This window comes from Fistularia commersonii, chromosome 20 (genome assembly GCF_037954325.1).
Source record: "Fistularia commersonii isolate RoL2024-O1a breed Wild chromosome 20, RoL_Fcom_v1.0, whole genome shotgun sequence".
NCBI lineage: Eukaryota > Metazoa > Chordata > Actinopteri > Syngnathiformes > Fistulariidae > Fistularia > Fistularia commersonii.
In genome coordinates, this window is record NC_141303.1 from 8,993,679 (window position 1) to 9,015,481 (window position 21,803).

General features: G+C 39.9%; 1 protein-coding gene across 1 annotated transcript in view; it reads right to left on the reverse strand.

Moving 5' to 3' along the window:
- Positions 1 to 920: 920 nt before the first annotated feature.
- Positions 921 to 21,803, reverse strand: part of syne1a (spectrin repeat containing, nuclear envelope 1a) — a 117,327-nt gene continuing 96,444 nt past the window's right edge. The window contains exons 122-148 of the mRNA XM_086166654.1: positions 21,627 to 21,773; positions 21,387 to 21,541; positions 20,193 to 20,340; positions 19,991 to 20,082; positions 19,577 to 19,811; positions 18,962 to 19,213; positions 17,849 to 17,974; positions 16,623 to 16,778; positions 16,191 to 16,349; positions 15,836 to 16,002; positions 13,031 to 13,193; positions 12,139 to 12,326; positions 11,258 to 11,408; positions 10,601 to 10,783; positions 10,316 to 10,453; positions 9,893 to 10,084; positions 9,068 to 9,389; positions 8,373 to 8,441; positions 7,764 to 7,897; positions 7,184 to 7,310; positions 6,878 to 7,089; positions 6,542 to 6,748; positions 6,073 to 6,201; positions 5,128 to 5,391; positions 4,950 to 5,039; positions 4,351 to 4,409; positions 921 to 2,483 (exon numbers count right to left, since the gene is read on the reverse strand). Of these exons, the coding sequence (XP_086022780.1) occupies positions 2,198 to 2,483; positions 4,351 to 4,409; positions 4,950 to 5,039; positions 5,128 to 5,391; positions 6,073 to 6,201; positions 6,542 to 6,748; positions 6,878 to 7,089; positions 7,184 to 7,310; positions 7,764 to 7,897; positions 8,373 to 8,441; positions 9,068 to 9,389; positions 9,893 to 10,084; positions 10,316 to 10,453; positions 10,601 to 10,783; positions 11,258 to 11,408; positions 12,139 to 12,326; positions 13,031 to 13,193; positions 15,836 to 16,002; positions 16,191 to 16,349; positions 16,623 to 16,778; positions 17,849 to 17,974; positions 18,962 to 19,213; positions 19,577 to 19,811; positions 19,991 to 20,082; positions 20,193 to 20,340; positions 21,387 to 21,541; positions 21,627 to 21,773 (4,551 nt within the window). The 3' untranslated portion in view covers positions 921 to 2,197. The remainder of the gene's footprint in view (positions 2,484 to 4,350; positions 4,410 to 4,949; positions 5,040 to 5,127; positions 5,392 to 6,072; positions 6,202 to 6,541; positions 6,749 to 6,877; positions 7,090 to 7,183; positions 7,311 to 7,763; positions 7,898 to 8,372; positions 8,442 to 9,067; positions 9,390 to 9,892; positions 10,085 to 10,315; positions 10,454 to 10,600; positions 10,784 to 11,257; positions 11,409 to 12,138; positions 12,327 to 13,030; positions 13,194 to 15,835; positions 16,003 to 16,190; positions 16,350 to 16,622; positions 16,779 to 17,848; positions 17,975 to 18,961; positions 19,214 to 19,576; positions 19,812 to 19,990; positions 20,083 to 20,192; positions 20,341 to 21,386; positions 21,542 to 21,626; positions 21,774 to 21,803) is intronic.

A 21,803-nucleotide genomic window follows, 5' to 3' on the forward strand; every position in this document is an offset into this window, starting at 1 on the left:
GTTTTTCTAGATTTGGTTTGTATTTGTTGCCTAAATGTGTGTGTTACATGTGTGTGTTAAGAGACAATTAGAGACTCAGACCAGATCATATGTTGGTTCAGTGGAATTTGGCTGGCTTTTACACACCAAAGAAATACTGGTACAATGTTAAGGTGTGATTGCATTCTTTGATTGATTATATTCGGTCAGATTTAACGGAAGAAACCTGTAAAGTTTATAAACAGGTGTCTTTCCTCCACTGCTTTTACAATATTGTTGCTGAGCATAAAATCACACACAGGAAAACCCCATTAACAGCTCACATTTTCTCTAAAACAGTATTAAAGTGCCCTCTTGCTGTCTGTCTACATTCACAATGTTGCTTGAAATATTTCATTGGTGTATCCTTTTAATTAAGACAACGAGGATGTTTTCATTATTGATTGATCTGTCAATGATCTTGAAAATCTATGAGCTCACTGGTCTTTCAATGTCAGAGAATAGTAAAAAAAATAATGATCAGTATTTCTGTCACGTCATCACGGCTTTCTAAAATGTCCACGACTAATTGTGGAAGTATTCACATTTGATGACCTGGGAGTTTTTAATGTTTTTAGTTGATATGACTAAAAAAGCAGTCATTCTGGAGCATATAATTCCTCTATGAGCAGTGACATGGAAAACAGTCGTGAGGATTGGTGAGGAAATTAACAGAATGTAACATAAGATAAAATGTTACAAAAACCTGAAAACACAGGACTGATAATCCTCCAAGTAGCATTGGAAAATTGGACATGGCCTGTTAAGCTGAGTGTATTCAGTCTAATAAGACCTGCCTGTCATGTTTACTGTGTATAAAAATAAAAGCTTCAACCGGGAAGTTCTTCTCATGTGACAAATTTTTCTCGTGTTCAGATTTAGTCCCAAATGCGAGACGGAGGTAAATATTTAATGTTTTATTATCTGGAAAGTGTTTTCTTCATGAAGTCAGCATTAGCAAACTGTACATACATAAATAACGATTTTCATATTTCATTTTCTTTTTTTTTTTTTTTTTTACAGACTCTGATTTAACAATGCAGTGATTCTGATGTCTAAATCACCAAGGAATAATTATCGTCGTTATTACAAAGCACATTTTTTCATGTCACAGCTGTCTACTTCTACATCACCAGTGATTGTTTGGCCTTTTTAAAAGCAGGGGACTTTCAAGTGCATGCTCAAACTGAAAGATAAAAAAATAACAGCCTGTATTCAGAGGCATTTCAGCATCAATATACAAACCAAATGAATTTCATGTAACAAGAGAGCTTGCATCATCATCATAATTGCCCCAGTTGGTTAAATACTGAAAATAAAAGGAATACAAGTCTTGGCTTTTGGGAAAACAAGTTGGCCATCATGGCTGAAAGGCTTCAGTGCAGTACCTTCAAACAGTGCTTGTGTCAGTGCTATAGGTTCAGATTTAAGCTTAAGTATATATGAAGATGTCATTATCAAATTCAAGCAGGCACTCTTGAGGACTTTCAAACAAAGGAAGCAAGGCTTCAAAGAGTCAGTGGTTTTGTCATCCTTCAAATGTGTGATTTTGGAAATGATATCTTCATTTTCTTGGACAGTCAATGATTGCTACTCCAACTGCAGGTCTACTCTACAATTTACAGATAAAACATCTCACTAGAGTTGGTACTTCAGCTTCCTTAAAACTAACACTGTAAAATCTGATTGAACACAATAAATAGTAGCAGCACTGGGTATCATGGACAAAACACGAGAACTTTGGCTCCCAACACACAGTATATAAATAGTGCTTAGTTTTTCCATTAATTTCATGATTTCCTCAGAAACCATAAAAATGATATACACATTTAACTTAAAAACAGTTGAAAAAAAACATAAAATATTTGGACTAGGGCATGGTGGGGAGTCTGCAGATGAAGGTTCATGGGTTTTCAAAGGCTGTGTGTGTGTGTTGTGTGTGTGTGTGTGTGTGTGTGTGTGTGTGTGTGTGTGTGTGTGTGTGTGTGCGCGTACAATGTTAGTGAGAAGTCTTAACATTTGAATCTTCTATAACATCATAATGCATGTTGCCCCCCCCAACAAGGAAGGGAGAAGTTCTGTTGTTTTTGTTTTTTTTTTTGTTCTAGGGCATGGGGTGAGAAGGAGACATTCACGGGAGTCAGTTGAGTCCTTGGCAAAGCAGCTATTCAGCTGGTCCTCATATGGGTGGAGGTCCGTTGGTGTAGCGAAGCATGGGATGGAAAGAGCGGGCAAAATTGTTGGCATGGTGACAGCTGTAGTCCTCCTCCGTCATGGGCACCAAGCAGGCCAGGCCGATGAGGAGGAGGAGGAGGAGCTGGACAGGGAACGCAGCCCTGAGGACCCGCAGCAGGAAGGAATGGCCCTTTGAGGTGGAGGAGGAGGGGGTGGTTGACGCCGCGATGCCGTCTGGAAGGTCAGAACGGGAGGAAACGCAGCCAGCGGCGCCTGGTGATTTGCTCCGACTGGCAGAACACACACACACACAAGTTAAAGATAGAAGAGGGAGGACTTTGGTCCCAAAGTTATTTGCAAAACACCTGCTCTGTTTTTCAACTACATTTCTCTGTTATTATTTGGCTGTTTGGGGAAATTTCACTGGAATCATAAAACACTTTTGAAGGGCTCCTTTCAATCTGATAAGGTAGTTTTCCCACATAAGTACAAGGAAATGACATTTGATGAATTTAATGGAAGACAAATTCAGTATTCCTTGTCAATCAAAGCAAAAACAACCAAAAGACAGATACGGCCCTTTTCAAAAATAAAACAATAAAACTCGAGTTGCAGATTCTTTGAATGATTTCAGAAAATGAATTTGAATACTTTACCACCTCCCAGCTTTTCAGCTAGTTCAAAACATACACTAGAAACTTGGGAAAATTTGATTAAACCAGACAAACAGGATGGAGGAATTTGTTTTTTTTAAGGTTGTTTTGTCATGTTTAAAAATAGGTCACAGTTCACAATTTGTTTAGGAGGAAGCTGCAACATGGTTTTCCTGTTAAACCTCAGAGGTTTGCAATTTTAAAAGGCTATTCGTTCAACCCATGAGCCAATAGATTATAACGAAATTTCATTTTGGGGTTCACAATATTTCAATGTCATATTTTCTGGTGGTTCAATCAAACATGCTGTTTGCGAATACAAGTTCTCTCTTGTCTGGATACAGAAGAGCAGTAAAGACCAAACTGGAAAAGAAGGCACAGATGCAAACAGACCAATATCCAAGTTGAACATGGAAAGAACATCAGTCGACAGACACATCCACAGAAAACCTCCAGAGATGCACAAAACAAGCACAAACACACTTGCATACAATTCAACCACAAGCATTGTAGATAGGCGGCTCTGTGTCGTGGGGGAAATGCTCTGAGTGTGTGAAAGTTCAATGCCATGGCCCATTCCAAACAGGAGCAGGAGAAAAGCCAAATGCCTCTGGAGATTTCCACACTCCGGAGCCAAGACTTGAGGGAAGGAACTGCCTGTTCTTGCTGGGAGTCATTATGCTGAGGCTAAAGGAGGGTCAGACACTCCTCATTCATCTGTAGCCCAACAGGTTTATTTAGCGGTCTCGCCTTCTCCTGTTAGGTCACATGACGAGCATCGGGTTTAACTCCGCTGCCCTGCTGAAGGTCAATTATCATTGTGTTTTTCATATAAAGGATGCTGCCTAACTAGGCTTTCATGAGGTGGCGTACTATAGCCTGCGTAATGTGGAAAATATAGCACTGGGAATGAAAAGAGAGTCATAGGTGGGGGATGTTAAAAATGTCTGAAGAGGAAACAGGAAGGAAAGTAGGAGTTAAAGGGGTAACACTCAGTATCCTGTTTTAAAAGTAAGAGAATGAGACAGGAAGGAAACATGAAAAAAATACACCTTGTGGAGTAGAAGGGGGAAAACAGGCACTGCCATCTAGTGGGCAGGGAGTATAATACAAGGTTACACTGGGAAAAGAATAAAGAAATCAAACTTGAGCGAATCGGCTGATCACATTCAGACGAGCAGTAAAGCAAAGTACGGCAGTGGATTCAAACATTTAACGGATGAAAGGGAAATGCCTGATACCAGGCAATTCCCCACTTTGTTAAGGGCGGGTATCATGGCCTCTAGAAACCAGGAGGATCATGGAACTCATGGAACTATAATAAACCCTTAATGGCAATAAATCACTGGAAGATCAGGTTAAAATCAACTTGCTTCTTCTACAAGATCCAAAGCCAGGGAGCTTGTGATTCAATAATTTTCTCATGGTTTGTGTCATATAATCGCAAAGACGTGAGACTTGGTTTCCATCATCCTGTGTTTCTAGAGTTTGAGGGGAGAGGTACCTGTGGCGCGTGCCGCTCTCAGGGCGTCCAGGGTGGGCCTGACTACTTTTGCCTCTGGGCTGTACCGTGTAATGAGCAGGGAGGGGTAAAAGAAAGAAAAGAATGTTTCAGTCAAAGGCAAATAAAGACAAAGCCTCAGATGAGAGAAAAACAAAGAACATAAAGAGCCATACAATTGCGAGAGAGAAAAGGAGCAACTGAATCAATGACAGTGATTGACTTTAAGAACCAAGAAATCTGGCTTCTCAAGACTAACTCCTGAAAAGTCAAGTCTAAAAATTAAATCAAAAACCCACTTACAATAATATTTAATGGCATTATAACATATTCAAAATATAGTTTATTTTTATGGTTGTTTCCAAGAATAAGAAACTGATGAGAGATACTTTACCCTACGAAAAGCCAGGTTTTCTTGTATGTTTTTAGCCGATCAACATTGTGTAAAGCAAAACGCAGGGGGCTATAATAGGGAGTAACATTTTTTACTAACAGTAAAAGATGGTGAAGTGGGAATATCTGCTTGATGTCTGGCAGGGAGGAGAAGGGAGGAGGCTGAGCACAGAATCACATTCACACTTGGCTGAATGCGAAAACATTACCAATCGTCTGCAACACTGGATGGTTGTTTCTGACGCAGGACCGGCTGATACACGGATTTCTGATCTGCCAACAGGCAACTGAGAGTAATCCTGAAAAAAACATAAAAAATACATATAGATAATTAAGATTATTGTCAAAAAGCCACTTGAATTTCTTTTTTTTTTTTTGGTGCCTGACCTGCTTTGTGTCCATGGACTCCATTCTCTTTTGCAGCTCCTCCAGATCTGAGCTAACCTCCCTCAGCAGGAGCTTCAGCCGGTTCCAGATTACATGTACCTTTTCCTCCGCCTCCAGACATTCACTGCCCCGCGGCTGGTTCAGGTCTGAGGCCTGCAGCTGCAGCTGCTCAGTCTGAGGTTTGGTGCTGACCAACAGCTGGGCTGACAGCTCTTGAAGGGATGATACGCGTTGCTCTGACTCTTGCAGCTCATGCTTGATTTGCTGTTGGAAAATAAATTGACGAAGCAGAAATAGACTTGTTCTTCAAACTTTGTTAGGGCAAAAGATGGAGATTGTTCAAATCCAGGGTGTCTAGACTTTTCAGCTCACAACTCTGAAAATATATTGCACTTTCCAAACAGGTTGAAACACTGTGATTTTCAGGAAATTTATGAACCGTATTGTGCTAGCCTTCTTCCTTTGCTCTTCTGATGGTAGATGATCACTTTCATTTTAGACCCCTTAATCCTGCTGATACTTTAAGAATTTTAACAAATTTTGGGCTTGTTTACTGAAAATATAATCTGATTAAACTGATATTTTCATATTGTCATTTTTTTTTATTTTTTAGATATTATTAGAAGTTATTAGCTTATTTTATTTCCTAATTATCATCATAAGTATGGAAATGTGTAAAAAAAATATTTTTTTTTACAGGTTATAGAAGCAAAATGGTAATTTTCTACTCTTTTTGTTAGATTACTGACTTGTTTCAGAATAATAACTATGGTTAAAATAACTATCCTCAGAACCTATAATTTTATCCGAGAACCCAGGTGTGGATTGAATCTTTTACAAACATAAACTTCCGAAGGAATGGTGAGATCCAATGGATAAAAATGTCAGTATTGTATTCAATAAAAATACATATATCCGTGAGTAAAAAAAAAAATAGAGACATACTGTAAGCGTTTTGTGATGTGCTTGTAACGTCAGATGATCCAAGTTTGGAGGGATGGGAACCACCTGGTTCCTCCTGCGGTCGATATTCTCCAGCCACAGCAGCAAACCGTGGCTCATCTCATGGAACTCCTGAGGGGAAAGATGGAATTGTAGTTTTCTGCGAGGTTGATTTGTTTAAAAGTGACATACAAAAGTTTGTACTAATTGTGCATGTCTTTAATAATTATGGTAACTCTATTGGTTTCTGATGCTTTACCCTACATCATCAAAAATATCATCATTATTATTTTATATTATTTTTAGCATATTTATTTTCATTTAGTCAAGTTATCACTCTGTAATCATATTGGAATGGTGTGTGTTGTTCTCAACAACACTGAAAGACACTGCATTAATCAATGAAAAATAATGACAGAATCATGCCAGTCATCATTTTGTTGTGATTTTTTTTAATGTGGTTCTTCTGTACCTGGCACTGCATTAGCGCCCGCTGTAGCTCCTCCCGCCATTCCTCCAGCGAGATACCAAGGCGGTTCCAGCGTGAATTCATCTCCTTCAGACCATCCCTCAACTTCCATGCTTCCTCAGAGTCAGGCTCTGATTGTAGGAAATCCGCACTGCTCAGGTTGATGGACAAGACCTCTGATTTGTGAGAATCCATTCCCTTCTGCAGCTCCTGAAAAGAAAACCCGGAGAAAATGGAACTCAGGACAAAAAAAAAATACAGACACGAGTGCTCTCCTATCACAACTGTTGTTCTGATGCTACAGATAAAAAAGACATATATCACAGAGACAACACAAACCTTGAGCTTCTTGATTCTCTGCTGGATGGTGTATATGTCGGTGCTAAGGTTGAGGCCTCGCAGCTGGCTGAGTTCAGCCTCAGACTGGCCCAACCAGGCCCTCATGGTCTGTAGATCTGAGATCAGCTGCTGCCACTGCTGCAGATTCTGCTTTAGCCTGTGTTTCTCACTTAGAGACTGAGCCTGAATCAGCTCCCAGCGCTCAATCACACCTGTGAAGATTCACATGGTGTTTTCATTTGGAACACTACTTTATTAACTTCTTATCGTGTGTGTGTGTGTGTGCTTGCGCACATGCGCACTGACCTGCACTTTGAGTGTCTATGCTGGTTGGATTAGTAAGTCCTGCTACTTCATCCTCATCCTCCGTCAGTTCTCCCCCTGCTCGCTTTACTGCATCAATGCTTCCTCTACACTCTCCCATCAAACGCATCTGGGAGAAGAATACCAGTTTTATGGCCCATGAACTTTCAAGAAATATTTCCTTGAGAAATCAAATAGACTATGATGAAATTACCAATAGTATTAAATTAAAAAGTAGGTTGTGTAGGATATTGAATCACATATGTGTATAAAAGTTTTGACACATACTGTGCATAAACAACCTTTGGGTCAAAGGCATCTTGCCTATTCCAGCCAAAAAAGTACTTCAACATTTCCCGTTCAGGTTTCAGTAGTAGCAGAAGGAGATTTTTGATTAAGAATTGTAGTCAAGCAAAACAATAAGGAGCTTTCGGTCTTAACAATTCTTGATGTTTTGTAATCACGGGCCAAATTAAATATGGCTATTTAGAGCAATGGACAACCTCTCGCTATAAATACATATAGATGTGATGATGGATAATAGTGCAGGACTGTATCTTTTCTTGAATTTAAGGGAACTTACATAGCCCATGTATGTGGAGTCCATGCCAGAGCTTGAGCTATGAGCAGTGTCTTCTCTCTGCTGAAGGTGGTATCGTCCTGCGTCCAGAGCCTGGTCCAGCTGTCTGAGACTGGCCTCCAGCTGGCTGGGCTCACCTGCATAAGAGCCATAAGGGAAATGTCAACAAAACAAAGAAAATAACAGTTAAAAAAAAACCTAAAATATTAAAAACATTTCTTGGCATGCTTTAGTGGTTAATTGATGGTGGTGTGGATTTATAGACTATGGCATGCTCTAGGGTGATGACATGTCAGGTCAAAAGGGAGCACAAGGTTTAAAAATGTTAAACAGAATATTAGCTCTTAAATGGAGGACAAAATATGACTGAACAAAAACAAAATATAAACAATACTTTGAAATGGGCATCAGGTGAAAACATGATTGACCAAAATATGCAATCAAGTCATTTTAACATGCAATTATCCAAAAAGTATTTTCTGGACTTGGGGAGGATTCAGCGCTTAGATCACATCCATGTGTGGAATAGTGTTAGAAAAGCGTGTTTTAGTTAGAGTTTGTGGCATGCTTAACTCATGCTATGGCATTCCTTATTAATCCTGCAGATCCTACCAGAGGATGATTTCAATGTGTTCTCGGTCAGTTTTATATAGGCCTCTGGGCTCTCTGGAATGACTACATCTGGGAAGAGAAACATATTAAATACACTATTTGTGTGGTATTTTATAACCTGAACTGCAAAATCTAGTCACTTCCTGTTGGTTTATTTTAAATTGTCTGCATCATTTGGTCTGAGCATTGAGGGGGACAATGGAGTCACTATTGTGACCTGGCCTCAATGGCATCACATCATTAGACCAGCAGCAGCCTCAAACTAACTTCACGTCACCTATGTTGACTTTTCGTGTTCTCTGTTGTGTTTTTAATCAACTGGTATTAATCTACCGTGTTTTGGTTCAGTCTTAGAAGCTGTACACCTTGTACATCTTTTGATGTGCACGGTGATTTTTCGGAGGCTTGCATGTATATCCTTATTCTACCATGTAATCACGAACGGTCATGTCACAACCCAAAAAATATATCAAGATAACTTGTAAAATCCCATGCCTTTACTGTCCTTGGTAATTTGCATATAATGACATTTATCGTTATCATTTATTATTTATGCTGTCTATTGATACAATTATGTTAACACTTGGTACAGGTAATATATATCTTGTAAAGCACTTAAGTCGTTATCTCTGTGCGAAACCTGCAATTGAAAGTATTATTACTAAAATTATCATTATTAGTCAAGGGGGACCAACCAGACAACACTGCAGCAGCAGCAGTCCTCAGATACTCATCGTCCTCCTCTTGCGTCTGGCTCCTCTCACCATGGGCCCGTCCTTCAGGGCTCTCCAGACCTCTGCTTAGGTCATAGTCATGATCCCACTCCAATGGAATGGAATCAACGCTGGCCGGTGTGTCCCTGCCTGAGCGGTCAGCACGGATGAGGGTGGTAGCCCCTGAGGCCGGGCGGCTGGATGTCCGTGGCGCAGATGTGTCGCCCCACTGAAGCTCAGAGAGGTCTCCACCCTCTTCCATGTCCAGCTCTCTGTCTGATCCATCAAGCTCATCATCAGCCAGCTAAAAGTGAGGCAGGCGGAAAAATGTCACAAAATGGTGCCAAGTGAGTGGGTCAGGAAAGATTACAGACATGATCTCAGAAAAAAAAAACTGTACATTTAACTATTGTCTAAATGTATATAAAGCAATATCTGGGGTATTGAGAATTGACTATGTGCTGTACTGATTCTTTCAATGTCATAGCTCCTGTGTTCCTTGGGAGTTGCCAATGGCAAACTATTGTATACTGTACCAATGATGACACTCAGATGACCTTTCCAGTGTGAATTTTGCAACGTGTTCACAGTATCAATCATTCACTCCTGAAAATGTATGTATCATGCTGTTTACATCAATTAACTATAATCTCAAGACAAATCTGTAATGATAAACTTTATTTGGTCAGTTGGAATGTTGAGCACTACTGATATAATTTCCTCTGGGATCAATTTAGCATTTCAGATTCTGAAACTGAAATTCACTGTGCTTGCTACCAGCAGTGAGGTATTTGTGTCTGTACATACGGGCAGTCGTGTGAGTTTCTTGTAGTATCTGTCGACTCGTCCAAAGACCTCCTGGTAGTATCTCTGCAGCTCCTCAAGCTCCTCTTCGATAACGGCGGCATCCAGAGGTTCACTCTTTTCAATCAGAGCTTCACCCTGTCTTAACACCAGCTCAATCTTCCCCATGTTCAAATAGATTTCCTGCTGGAATGCCTGAAACAAAAAACAAAAAAACATTGCAAGCAGTCCAAATTTCAGCAAATTAGGGATATAAAATAATACAACTTTAAGCTTAGTAATAAAGTACAAAGAAGTTGTAGTGCAATTAGGCACCTCAATAGCAGTAAAAATAGAAGATATGAACTCTGAAGCAAGAAAAGGATATTTAAATGTACAATATTTAAAGCAAAGTCATCCACATTTGAAATGTGTCTGCTGTCTTACCCTGAGCTGTTTTATCTTGGCCTGTACGTCACACTCAGAGAAGTGCTCTATGTTAGTGAGCTGGAGATCCATTTCAGTCAGCCACACCAGGATGCTGTCTCGTGCTGTTTCAAACTCCTCTCTCTGGGTGATGAAGTGCTGCATTATCAGAGACACAGATTTCCTTCATTTCACTGTGCTTTTCTTTATCAAAATAAAGTAGCAGGAAATGCAGACTATTCATTATCTGAGGCGTGATGTCTCAGACAATGGCTTTGACCTCAAAATCTCTAGGTGTGATGTTACCCTGAGTCTGCGAAGGATGGATGCAACCCTCTTCTGCAGATTATCCCATCTTCTGTTGCCATTATGCACCATTTCTTTGAGTCGGCAGGATGAGTCGGTGCGGTTCTCACGGGCCAAACGACGATACTGCTTATTGATAAGCTCCAGCTGAGTCAAACACTCCTGCACCTGACGCTGGAAAGCCTGCAACAAAGCAGCAGACATACCAAATAAACGGTTTGGGATCAAACCATGCAAGTGTTCACAAAGAAAAAATATATACAAAAGTCCATAGTTCTATTTGCTTCGGGCTGTAGTATGACTTCCAATCCTGAACTGTACAGTGAAATTCAATATTCAACTGAAATGAACCTTCCAGGCCTTGCAGGGCACATTGCAATGTGCACATGCCCCATGATAGAGTGCAGCAGCTGTGTAGACTAGCTAAACAAAGTTTAAGTAATATGACACTCTATGTCCCTCTTTGTTTCCCCTCCACCATTCTGAAATGAGGATCTGCAAAGTGTTTTCTTGTAGACATCTAAAACATAAGCCTACATTTACCCCTGACTTGAAGTCCCTCAATCACTTTCAACAACATACCGTAATTTGCAATGTACACACCATGGAGACGCATCTGCTACTTCTCTCTTTCCTACCTCTGCCTTATGAACATACCTCAAACTTTTTCAGTTCTTCTTTTGCTACGGTATAGAGAACTCCAGCGGAGTTTGGCAGAGCTGCTGTCCTCTCCGAGGCCTTCAACCATTCTTCGAACCTGGAGAAATCGTCTAAAAACTTCTGCCACAACCTCCATGTCTCTTCAATCCTGGAAATATAAAAATGGTCCTGTGAATATACTATAAAATTTTTCTCAATCTTACTACTAATTTGGTTTAATTAATCTATCAGATATGATGTACAAATACAATGTTGATAGGGGATGAATTAAGTTTGCAAAAATTACCAAAATAAATTAAGTAACAGCGCAGAAGATAATAATGTACTTTTTGTTTTGGCAAAACCAAAATATGTGTGGCCAATACAAATATAAAAGAGAAGAAAATGAAAGCACATCATTAGTTTGTTCAGAATTTCCCCTCCAGCTAGAACTACAAAATTCAAGCATTCAAAACAAGGAAAGCAAAGATCTGTCGGCAGACATCCTGGGTGTGGCATGTTTGCTTATCTAAAACCCAAAACACGTGAAGACAAATATTGAGGGTTGATAACCCAGATAAGTTTGTTTTCTCTGAAGCTTGTAACATTATGCACAGATTTTTTTTGCTGCATATATATCTGCTGCTGAATTTTCAAGAAACACTGCATTTATAATCAGCAGACGCATTAGATACTGAAAAAATGTTAGCTTAGAAACACATACTGTAGCTGATTCTGGGAATATTGCTGGTATTTGTGAATTACTGTTACAGAAATCTGTTATAGTTTCCTTATAAAAGTTCTAAATATCTAGATGGGACTTTAACAAGGGTGAATTGTCTGATGCGTATATTTGTTAACACATTCACAGAGGGTCATTTTTGCATGTGATTACTTACTTGAGCCTCCTTTCCATGGACATGGCACAGATGTTCCTCCAGCGCCTGTCAAGCCCTCTGGTGGCCTGCTGGATGGAGTCACACTCGGTCTCTGTAGAGCAGGCATCACAGTCGTGGAGGAGAACTTCACACAGGTTCAAGACGGATGCAACACCAGTGCTGTGTTTCTCTATGTCTCGCTGCAGCTCCTGCAAATCATAATGGTGGATTGTGTTATGCGGTATGCACGTTTGTAATGACTTAATGAAATAGAAAGAAAAAAGCACTTTTGGCTGGCATTAAATTGATACAGAAACAAACATGGTACTCATGGGAGTGTGAAACATGTTCAGTGCAGTACAGTAAATTTGTTTCAAGATAGCTTTGGACATAATTAGGTCAGTAGGCTCTCCAGAGTCAAAACAAATTTAGAGTGGTGATTAGGCAGCAGTGATGATAGAGGCGTACATTAGACTACTCTGAACAACGTGGAATAACATGTATCCATGATTCATGCTGTCACTTCCTCATTTACTTCAGTGTCACCCCTTTTTCATTGACCCCTTTTGAGTCACATCATGTTTGACATTTTTAAATGTGTGCAAAATGTCTATGGAGGTTCTCAGTCATCCATGTCATGGTTAAATCTTTTCAAAATCTTTTTGTGGCAGCTGAACTTGAATTTTTCCCTTGAAGATGTTTCACCTCTAATCCGAGAGATGAGAGGTGAATCATTTTCAAGAATGCAAAAAATCACTATCTACAAGGTATGTATGTTTCAAAAAGTGTGGGTGCAAACAGAATCATATATCACCACGTTCAATCAAGTCCTTGTGTAACATTCTTTGATAAAATATTTCTAATTCTGATTCTACATCACTGTTACAATTTGATGGTATGTGGAATGTCTTACCTGTTGCTGGTTGAGTTTCCTCTGGATCTCTTGATCGTCACAGGTATCATAGACAATAGGCCTGGATAGCTCGGTCTCAATGTGAGCCAGCCAGGAACGTAGACTGCTCATGTTCTTCTCTAACTGCTGCACTGCCACCAGAGTCTCCCTCAGCTTCTTCACCCTAGTAGAAAAATAGAATCAGAAGAGATTAGTTAATGAGATAAATGGAATGGTGGCAAGACATGAATAAAAGGAGTATCTCAGCCTTTATCAGGTAATGTTGCAGAGAAAAAGTGATCACATTTGTACCATGCTATGCAAAACAGAGCTTCATTATAGTTTTTTTCCTAATAGTTTTAAAAGGCACAGAACCTTATTTGACTGTCCCCCAACAAAGTGTGTCATATGCTTGTGTTTGCTGTTATCCGTTTCCTTGAACAGATCACACAACTAAACACTGAAGCCTCACCCTGCTGAGCAATGCAACTGTTACACTCACACAATTGTTTATGAAAAATGTATTAGAAAACCATAAACAAACCATTGTCCAAAGTTCAAAAACAATGATTGCACTTGTAAGTGGCACTCTTCTTCTATTTGCCCTTCCACAGGTCTTTGTGTTCTGGCTTTAAGTGCCATATGATAGTAGCTGCTTGCTTTTTCTGCAAATTCCAAAGCCTCCTGTTAGGCTTTACACAAAGCAGCGTACTGTCAGATACACTATGAAGCAATATGATGCATTTGTTCATATAAAACCTAAAGTACTTGCTAATCCTTCAGCAAGCTCCAAACTGTTAATATTTGTAAGTGCAAAGTATTTTTGCTAAACAATGTTTTAGTACTTCCCTGCAACAGGTGAGTTATTCTGTTAATCAGAAAAAGGGAATTCAATAGCAGTCCTGCATGTCAACTGTCTGGAATATTTACCCCATACCATCCTGATTTAAAAAAAAATTAAAATGGTCTACAAGAGAAGAATGGATAAATGAATACAAATAGCAGGAAAAGACAATCTTCTAAACATGAAAATACTTGGCTAAAAATTAACCAGGCAAGCAATAATTAAACCCATAACATGGTCACATATTCACCGAACAAAGCAATCGCTTTGCATTGTAGGCACATACAGAGCAGTAAGTGAAAGCAGTCATAAGAACATCTTAAACAAAAATTATCAAGAGGGTCCTGCCTGTTGACATCACAGTCGCAGTCTGGCAGATCCTCGCTTGGGGATTCTGCCATGTTATTTGTCCTTAAATCCAAAACCATGGAGGTCATGTATTCCCAGAGTCTATGTCAAAGACAAGAAAACTATACGGCGTGGATGCAGACAGTCTTCTATATCATCTTTGTTCTACATGCCACTTTCTCTGCGCTGTAGGGTCAGAGGGGGCGGGCAAGCAGACAGCGGTGGACTGGCACAGCTGTGACTTATCAACTGTTGCTCTCCAAGGCTAAAAAAAGAGAACCCCCCAACAGGCGTCTATGTGTGTGTGTGTGTGTGTGTGTGCTTTGTAAAAGGGTGTTAGCGGCTCAGAGTGACAAGTACTGCTGTTTCTAAAAGGAGACATACAGTCAGAAGCATGTGCCGCAGAGCTGTCCCATGTTGAAATATTAGACGCCAAACACACACAGAGGGAGTTTGAACTTAAGCAAAGGCTGCAATTTCCACGTGTTGGTTGTAAAAGAGACTTTTTAAGGAGTATAATAACAGAGAACTACAAAATAAACTTAAATAAGCTACCAAGAATTAAAAAAAAACATTTTGTTCAGCAACAGTCCCTCGATTATCCAATAGTGAAAGAGTCCAGCCCCAACGGGCAATAGCCCCATGATACAACAGCAGACGCTGCAATCAAAGTTCAAGTAGGTTCACTTTAAACTCAAAATATGCAGAAATATGGCTCTAGATATTTCCAGAGTAAAATACATTTTCATGTGAAGAAAAAATAGTGTCCTTCACAAATGCACTGCAAGTTCTAAGTGCATTTTGGATTCATTTGTGCAACTGAAAAACAGAATGGGAACCAAAGGTTGGAAAAAAAAAAAACGAAGAGATGGGGAGGGATCAGAAATGTGACCTTCCGTCAACTGGAGTGCAGCTCCATTGAGTGGAACCCCCACTGACATCAACAAGGAACTCAGGAAATGCCCTGGTGGTATCGTGGGAAAATAAATTCTATGATACTTTAGCTCACTCAAGTGTCATGAGGGGAAACTGTGAGATATGATTGGCTGAGACAAGATGCACCATGACGGGCAAAGAAATGGCATACAATCTTTGACTATTCTCCAGAGAATGACAGTATGGAGTAACCCACTGTCTCTAAAATAGAAATTCAAAACCACATTATCACTCAAGACATAATGTACCACCCTATCCAAGTGTATCAGTCCTCAGCAAAGAACTAAAAGAGACCAAAGTTGGTCTGGGCATATTGGAAGCATTAAGAGCATTATCATCAGATATTTCTGAAATTGGTACACATCAGGAAATTCCAAAAGCCAACAGTCAGAAAATTCAATACAATACAATACAATACAATAGCAGGGGCCAGAAACAACAGAGTGGGACACAATCACTATGAATATATGATCTTGTTTTGCACAGTTTGCAAGGTTTTCCATTATTTCAAGTACTGTGTGCCCACTAAATCAAAGTTTCCGTAATTTGAAAAAAAAAAAGATCAACTGTCTTTTCTCTAAACTATACATTAGAAGCACAAGTTGACCCATAAAAGCAACATTTGATATGATATTTTTTCTTATCACAATGATTAACTGCACCATCACACAACTTTGCACATTGTCTTGCACACCCACCTGGCTGCGATGAGGTCCAGCAGGTGTTGCCAGCGCTCGCTGACTTTACTAAGCTTGTGTTGAATCTCAGCTGCCTTGCTGTCTTGGCTGGCCCTGGCCAAGCGCTCACCCATAACCTGCAGCTGCTGCTTATTCTCCTGGGCCACACTGATCTCCTCCTGGTAGTCCTAATAGACAGTCAACCAGTAGTTCAAGTGCATTTTGCATGTGCTACATGCTAATGAGCATTAAACAAGAAGTCCTATCACTGCTTGGGAAAAAAAAATCCAAACGATACAAATTCGTATAATTTTAAACAACGGCTAAAAATGAGTTTGATGTATATTTTGGACCCAGACTAAATGCTAAAACTTACCTTTCGCAGCTTTTCAATCATCTCTCCAATGCTGATGTCTCCATTTTGAGACACCTTGCTCTCCATCTGTGTCAGCCATTCGCACAGCTCCTTGTTCTTTTCATTGAATACTGCCCACTCATTCAACTTCTCGCTCACCTGCTGCCGGCGCAGGGAAATCTGAGGAGTAGTGGAGATAAAAAGGGGCAAATAATCAGGAGGAATCGACCACAATTATTCTGAACACAAGAAAGATGGACTTAAGCAGTGCAGTGAGCAAAAGATTGAAACCATTAAATCACCGTGAGAGTTAAAAATTCTACAGAAATTAAAACACAGCTGAGTTATATGTAAGGCTTTTCACCAGAACACCAACATACAAAACAAAAGGAAAGAAGTTAGACATACAAACAGGATCTAACAAACAACTACGGAATATGAACCATCACTTACCAGGTGGCAGACCTCCTCCCACTGGCGCTGTAGAAGCTCAAGGCGTTCTTCAATGACAGTGATGTCATCTGTGTTGACCACACCCTCCAAGGAATCCCTCAGCAAGAACAAGGAAGTAAGGTCATCGGTCCAACCATCCACGCTACTCTCCAGCTCCTGCATTTGAATGACATGAAAAGAAACCATTGAAAATGAACAGAAAGGTAGGCCAAAGTCTCCTTTTCTTCCCTCTTAACTGTCACAGTCAGAGAACGACATGAAAAAAATCTTGATTAAACAGTGAAAAGTATCAAATTAATTTGATACTATTCAATATTGGCTGACTGAAATCATTATAAAAATGAATAAAGGCACAAAAAAACAATTGAGACAACAGGCACATCCAAAGTAAAAAGCAGAAGGTAACAGAGGCATCCAACCTTTCATCTCCACCTCCTCTGTCACTGTGAGGGTTTTGCCTCGGTGTAATCATTTGTAGACCAGTAGAATGTCTCTATTACACAACATGCACAAAAGGAAACACACACGCTCACATACACACACACACCACTGACTGCCTCTGACTCTCATGCGCATGCACTCTTTTTCTCACCCTACCCCCTCTTTTTCCTCCACTGATGGTAACTGTGCAGCTCTCCCCCTCCCAGGGGGCTGACAACGTGCTATGCATGAAAACATGTATGCATGCCATGTCCACTGGTTTTCATAAATGGAGAGTGACTGTGATGCTTATTCTAACTTAAATCAGAGGTGGATTGCAGTGAAACGATTTAAAAAAAAAATCAATATTTGCTTATTTCAGTGGCATCCTGGTTACATTTCCACTAGAATAATGTTTAATTGGATTTGCTTTTGTCTCCTTTTTCTGTCCAGATCAACTCGTAAATGACAGTAAAGGTAACAAGACGAGACGGTTTATTTGAATAAATATCAAATTTGGTTTCCTAACAGCAACAAAAAATGTAACTCACTGACAACCAGTCTTGACCACTCAACAGACAAGGTCAAATAATGAGACAGCAGCTGATAGTAAACATGGCTCTAGTTCTGAATTATCTGCTTGTCCCTTAAAGGGTATGAGGACAAGTCAGTGTGCAATTTGTCAGAAAAGGCAAGGAATGTTAATGGGGAAGAATAGTAGCTACATGATATACTAATACAATGAAATCTGAAATGATTGAAACTAAATTTAAATATATAAACAAATAATTTTGATATATCCTCACCTTGCATCTCATTTGCTCAGTGTGCAGCTCTTCATGGTGGTCAGGCAGTGGCACAGAGATTTTCCTTTTGATGGCCCTCAGCTTCTCCAGTGATGCATCAATGCTCTTCTCACAGCGCTCCCAGTTCTACACACACACACACACACACACACACACACACACACACACACACACACACACACACACGCACACGTGAATCAGAGCATAAAGCACTCAAAATCAGAGAAGTTAAAAATAATTCATGCAGCAGCTTCCAAACAAAAGCATGAGGTTCTGCTCCAAAGGGCACAGATTACAGCTATTAATGGAATAGTAACCCAGTTGAGGACAAAACAGGGTAATTCATGGTAATACCTAAAACAAGAGTCAGAGTAAAGCAAAGACAAAAAAAGAGAAAACATTAGCCCTTTAGCTGCTCTTAGAATATCACCCAGGTAGCGTGTAAACTGAATAACATGACAGACAGGAAAAAAAATAAAACCAAACCATAACCCTTACTAGAAGTCCAACCAAAATCTATCACTATGATTTTTTTTATCCTTCAAAACTGCTACATATCTGCACGTGAAAAGTGCAAAATCTTGGGAATGTTACCAATCCGAAGCCCACTTTAACCCTCACACAAACCCGTCACCATGAATCTTTTTTTCCTTTTTATTCTTCAAAACTCTCCTAAAAATGCAAGTGAAAGTCGCAAATTACTTAGGTCGGTGCCAATGGAAAGTCCGGCCTAGCCCTAACCCTAAAAGCACATCATTTCTTGAGTCTCAGTATCCAGTCAGAAGACAGCAAAGTCTGTCAGGCCTATTTTGCAAAACTCAAATCATTATGGCTGACTATACAGGTTCTACAGTCTGGATGTACAACCTAACCCTAACCCCTTACACTTACTCATACCCTAATGATCCCCATTCATGTTTTTGAATCCTTCAAAACTGGTATAACTCTGCAGGTGAAAGTGGCAAACACTTGGGACTGGTACCAATGGAAAGACCACCCAAACCCTACCTGAACCCAAACTCCAATGACAACCCTAACCATAACTCCACCTATAACCCAATAGCTCCTGCAGTGAAAAGGAATGATGTTCCACAAAGTGCCCTTTTCACTAACCTTGAGCAAACCATGCAGCTCTCTCCTCTGCTGGTCCAGGCGTTGGTGTGCATGGCGCCACCTCTCCTGAATCTCCATCAGCTCTGTCTGCAACATGGACTCAGCCTTGGTGTCAGCCGTTAGTAACAGACTCCTGCCGGCCTCAACAGTCAGGATGTACCCTCCCTGCTGTCTCTGGAGGACACGCTCCCTCAGCTGCAGGACCATAGACAGGGACAGTGGACACATTGGGTACAGGTTAACTAGGGGAGTCTAAGGGAAGAGATGAGTGAAGATTTATTAGTAGGGCAGTTAAAGTTTCTATTGTTAAATAAGTAACAGTGACAAGTAAAAAAAAGTTAGAAATTTGGTATAGGGTCAGCTTAAAGAGGTGGATTAAAGATGTTGAATGCTATTTATCAACCGTACAAACTTTGCAAATTTAATTTCAAATAAGCATGTAGAAATTATTACCTTTGAAGAACATGGTACTGATTCACCTTTTATACATGCGCAATAACAAATAAAAAGAAAACTGCCTGAACAATAAAATGTAAACATTTCATGGAGAGGTAAAAAATATAACTATTTTGTCAAATTAAGGAAATAAAATGCCTAGTGCTTGTAGAAACGTACTTGTATCTGATCAAACAGGTTTCTGGCCTGCTGTAGAGCAACTGCTTCTCCAGCTTGATGTATGTCAAGATCACGGGTCACTTCTTGCAGCCATCGCAGCAACTTTTCAGCCATCTCCTGATAGTTTAGCCACTGATGGACCAGACTGTCAATAATTCCCCTCCTCTGCTGAGCTCGCCTCACAACACCCTGCCACTGATTGCTGAGCAAGGCCAGTTTTACACTGAAGTCTTCTCTGTTAGTGGAGCAAGAATGAGAACAGAACTGTGAATAAACTATTCACTAACCAAATGGTGAAAAAACTCATAAGTTTGAGTGAGATATAAAACAGCTTCAAGGTTATCAGATCTAAGTAGATAATTTCATTAAATGCTTAAAATCGTGAAAGGATTCTTTGAGCCTTTTGGAGTTTACCCATCAACTAGTCCTTGGTCCAGCATACGATGCCCATCATTGATAATGGAATAGAGAATCTGCTGTCTACTGAACATCTCTGCCTGAAACAACTGCAAAATTTCAATGGAACAATTATGAGTACATCTGTACACCTTCCAGGACAAATGTTAAACATCTCACACATTGTAACACACACAAGGACACATGCTGTATTTCTGACCTCGTGATCCCTCTGCTGCTCCTGCAGAGTCTGGTAGTTTCCTGAGATCTCAACAGCTAACTTCTCTTCAGTCTGAGACAGAAATTCCATCCAAGATTCACACTTCTGTAGAAAACTCTGGTGCTCAAGTAACACTGCCTGCAGTTTACTGAAGCGAGACACAAGAAATAGAGATTGAAAACAACAACAAAATAAAAAAAATTAAAAAAAAACAATTACAATTTCCTATTTATGCTTTTTATCATCACAAAGGCCTACAGGACCTTTTTAGAATAATAAATGCTTACAGTACAACTGTGAATACAGGCCCCAAGCAATCATATAAATATTTTGTACATTTTTAAGAATTCAGTGAAAAAGAAATATTATCACTGATCGTATTGAGAAAGGTTCACATGCACATGCCACTGAAAACACCTTATTAAACTTTTTCTCTGACCTTCTTGAACTGTTATCAAGAAAGCCTATCCGACAGCTAAATTATGACTTTCTAAAAAATAAAAAAAAATAAAAAAAATCACATTTTTAATCAATAATAACCTACCTATGTATCCATTGTATCCATTTATTATACCAAATAAATATCGTTTATGACTATAATTGTGAAATGAGTAATTTTCCCTTTTGTACTCTGTACATAACAAAGGCAATGTAGAAAGATTTGGAAAAAAAATCCTCATGTATTTGTGATGTTGACAGTGCTTGTCAAACTGTTAAAAATAATGATAGATCTCCTTGGCAACTACTTTGAGGAATTTCTGATTTGCATTCTGTTGGCAGTGCAAGATGAGATCACCGGTTCACTACATTCCTTCATTCATTATCTATGCCATTTATCCTGCACTCAAAGTCGCAGGGATCTGGAGCTTATCCTTGCTGTCAAGTGGGTGAGAGGGGGGTAAAACCTGGACCGTTGCCAGTCGACCACAGAGCCACATATAGAAACATTCAATCATTCACTCTCCCATTCACACATCTGGGCAACTTAAGGTCACCAATTAACCTGTTTTTGGATTATGGGAGAAAACCAGAGAACCCTAAGGAAACCTAATCAGACACAGTAAGAACATGGGAGACTGCCCCTGTAAGGATCAGACAAGGGATCTTTTTGCTCTGAGGTAGCAGTGCTAACCACTGCTCAACCATGCTGCCCTGATTTACTATAATCAGGCAAAATATGCATAGTTTGCATACCTGAACCTCTCAGTTAGGTGAGCTGAGTGAGAGAGCCATGCTCTGTTCAAACTCTGCAGTCGTTTAACATCCCTGTCGCTGACTGGCAGCCTGTACATCAGCTCATTAACACGTTCCAAGTCTGGAGACAGACTGCTCAGATTCAGCAGGTGAGCCTGGAATGATCAGAGAGGGACATCGCAGGACTAATTGGTCGAAGGTAAAAATCAAGAGAGAACTTTAAAGCAGCATTTTCCGTACCTTCAGTTTCTCCATATGTGTCTGAATATCGCTTAATGCTGATGAGCTGACTGGGTCAGACTCCTTCAGCACTTCTTCAGCTTCTTCGGCCTTACAAATTAGGATTTCCAACTGCTCTCTGAAGCTTTCACAAGTGCGACATCCAGACTAATCGGAGAAAAAAAATGACCGATAAAC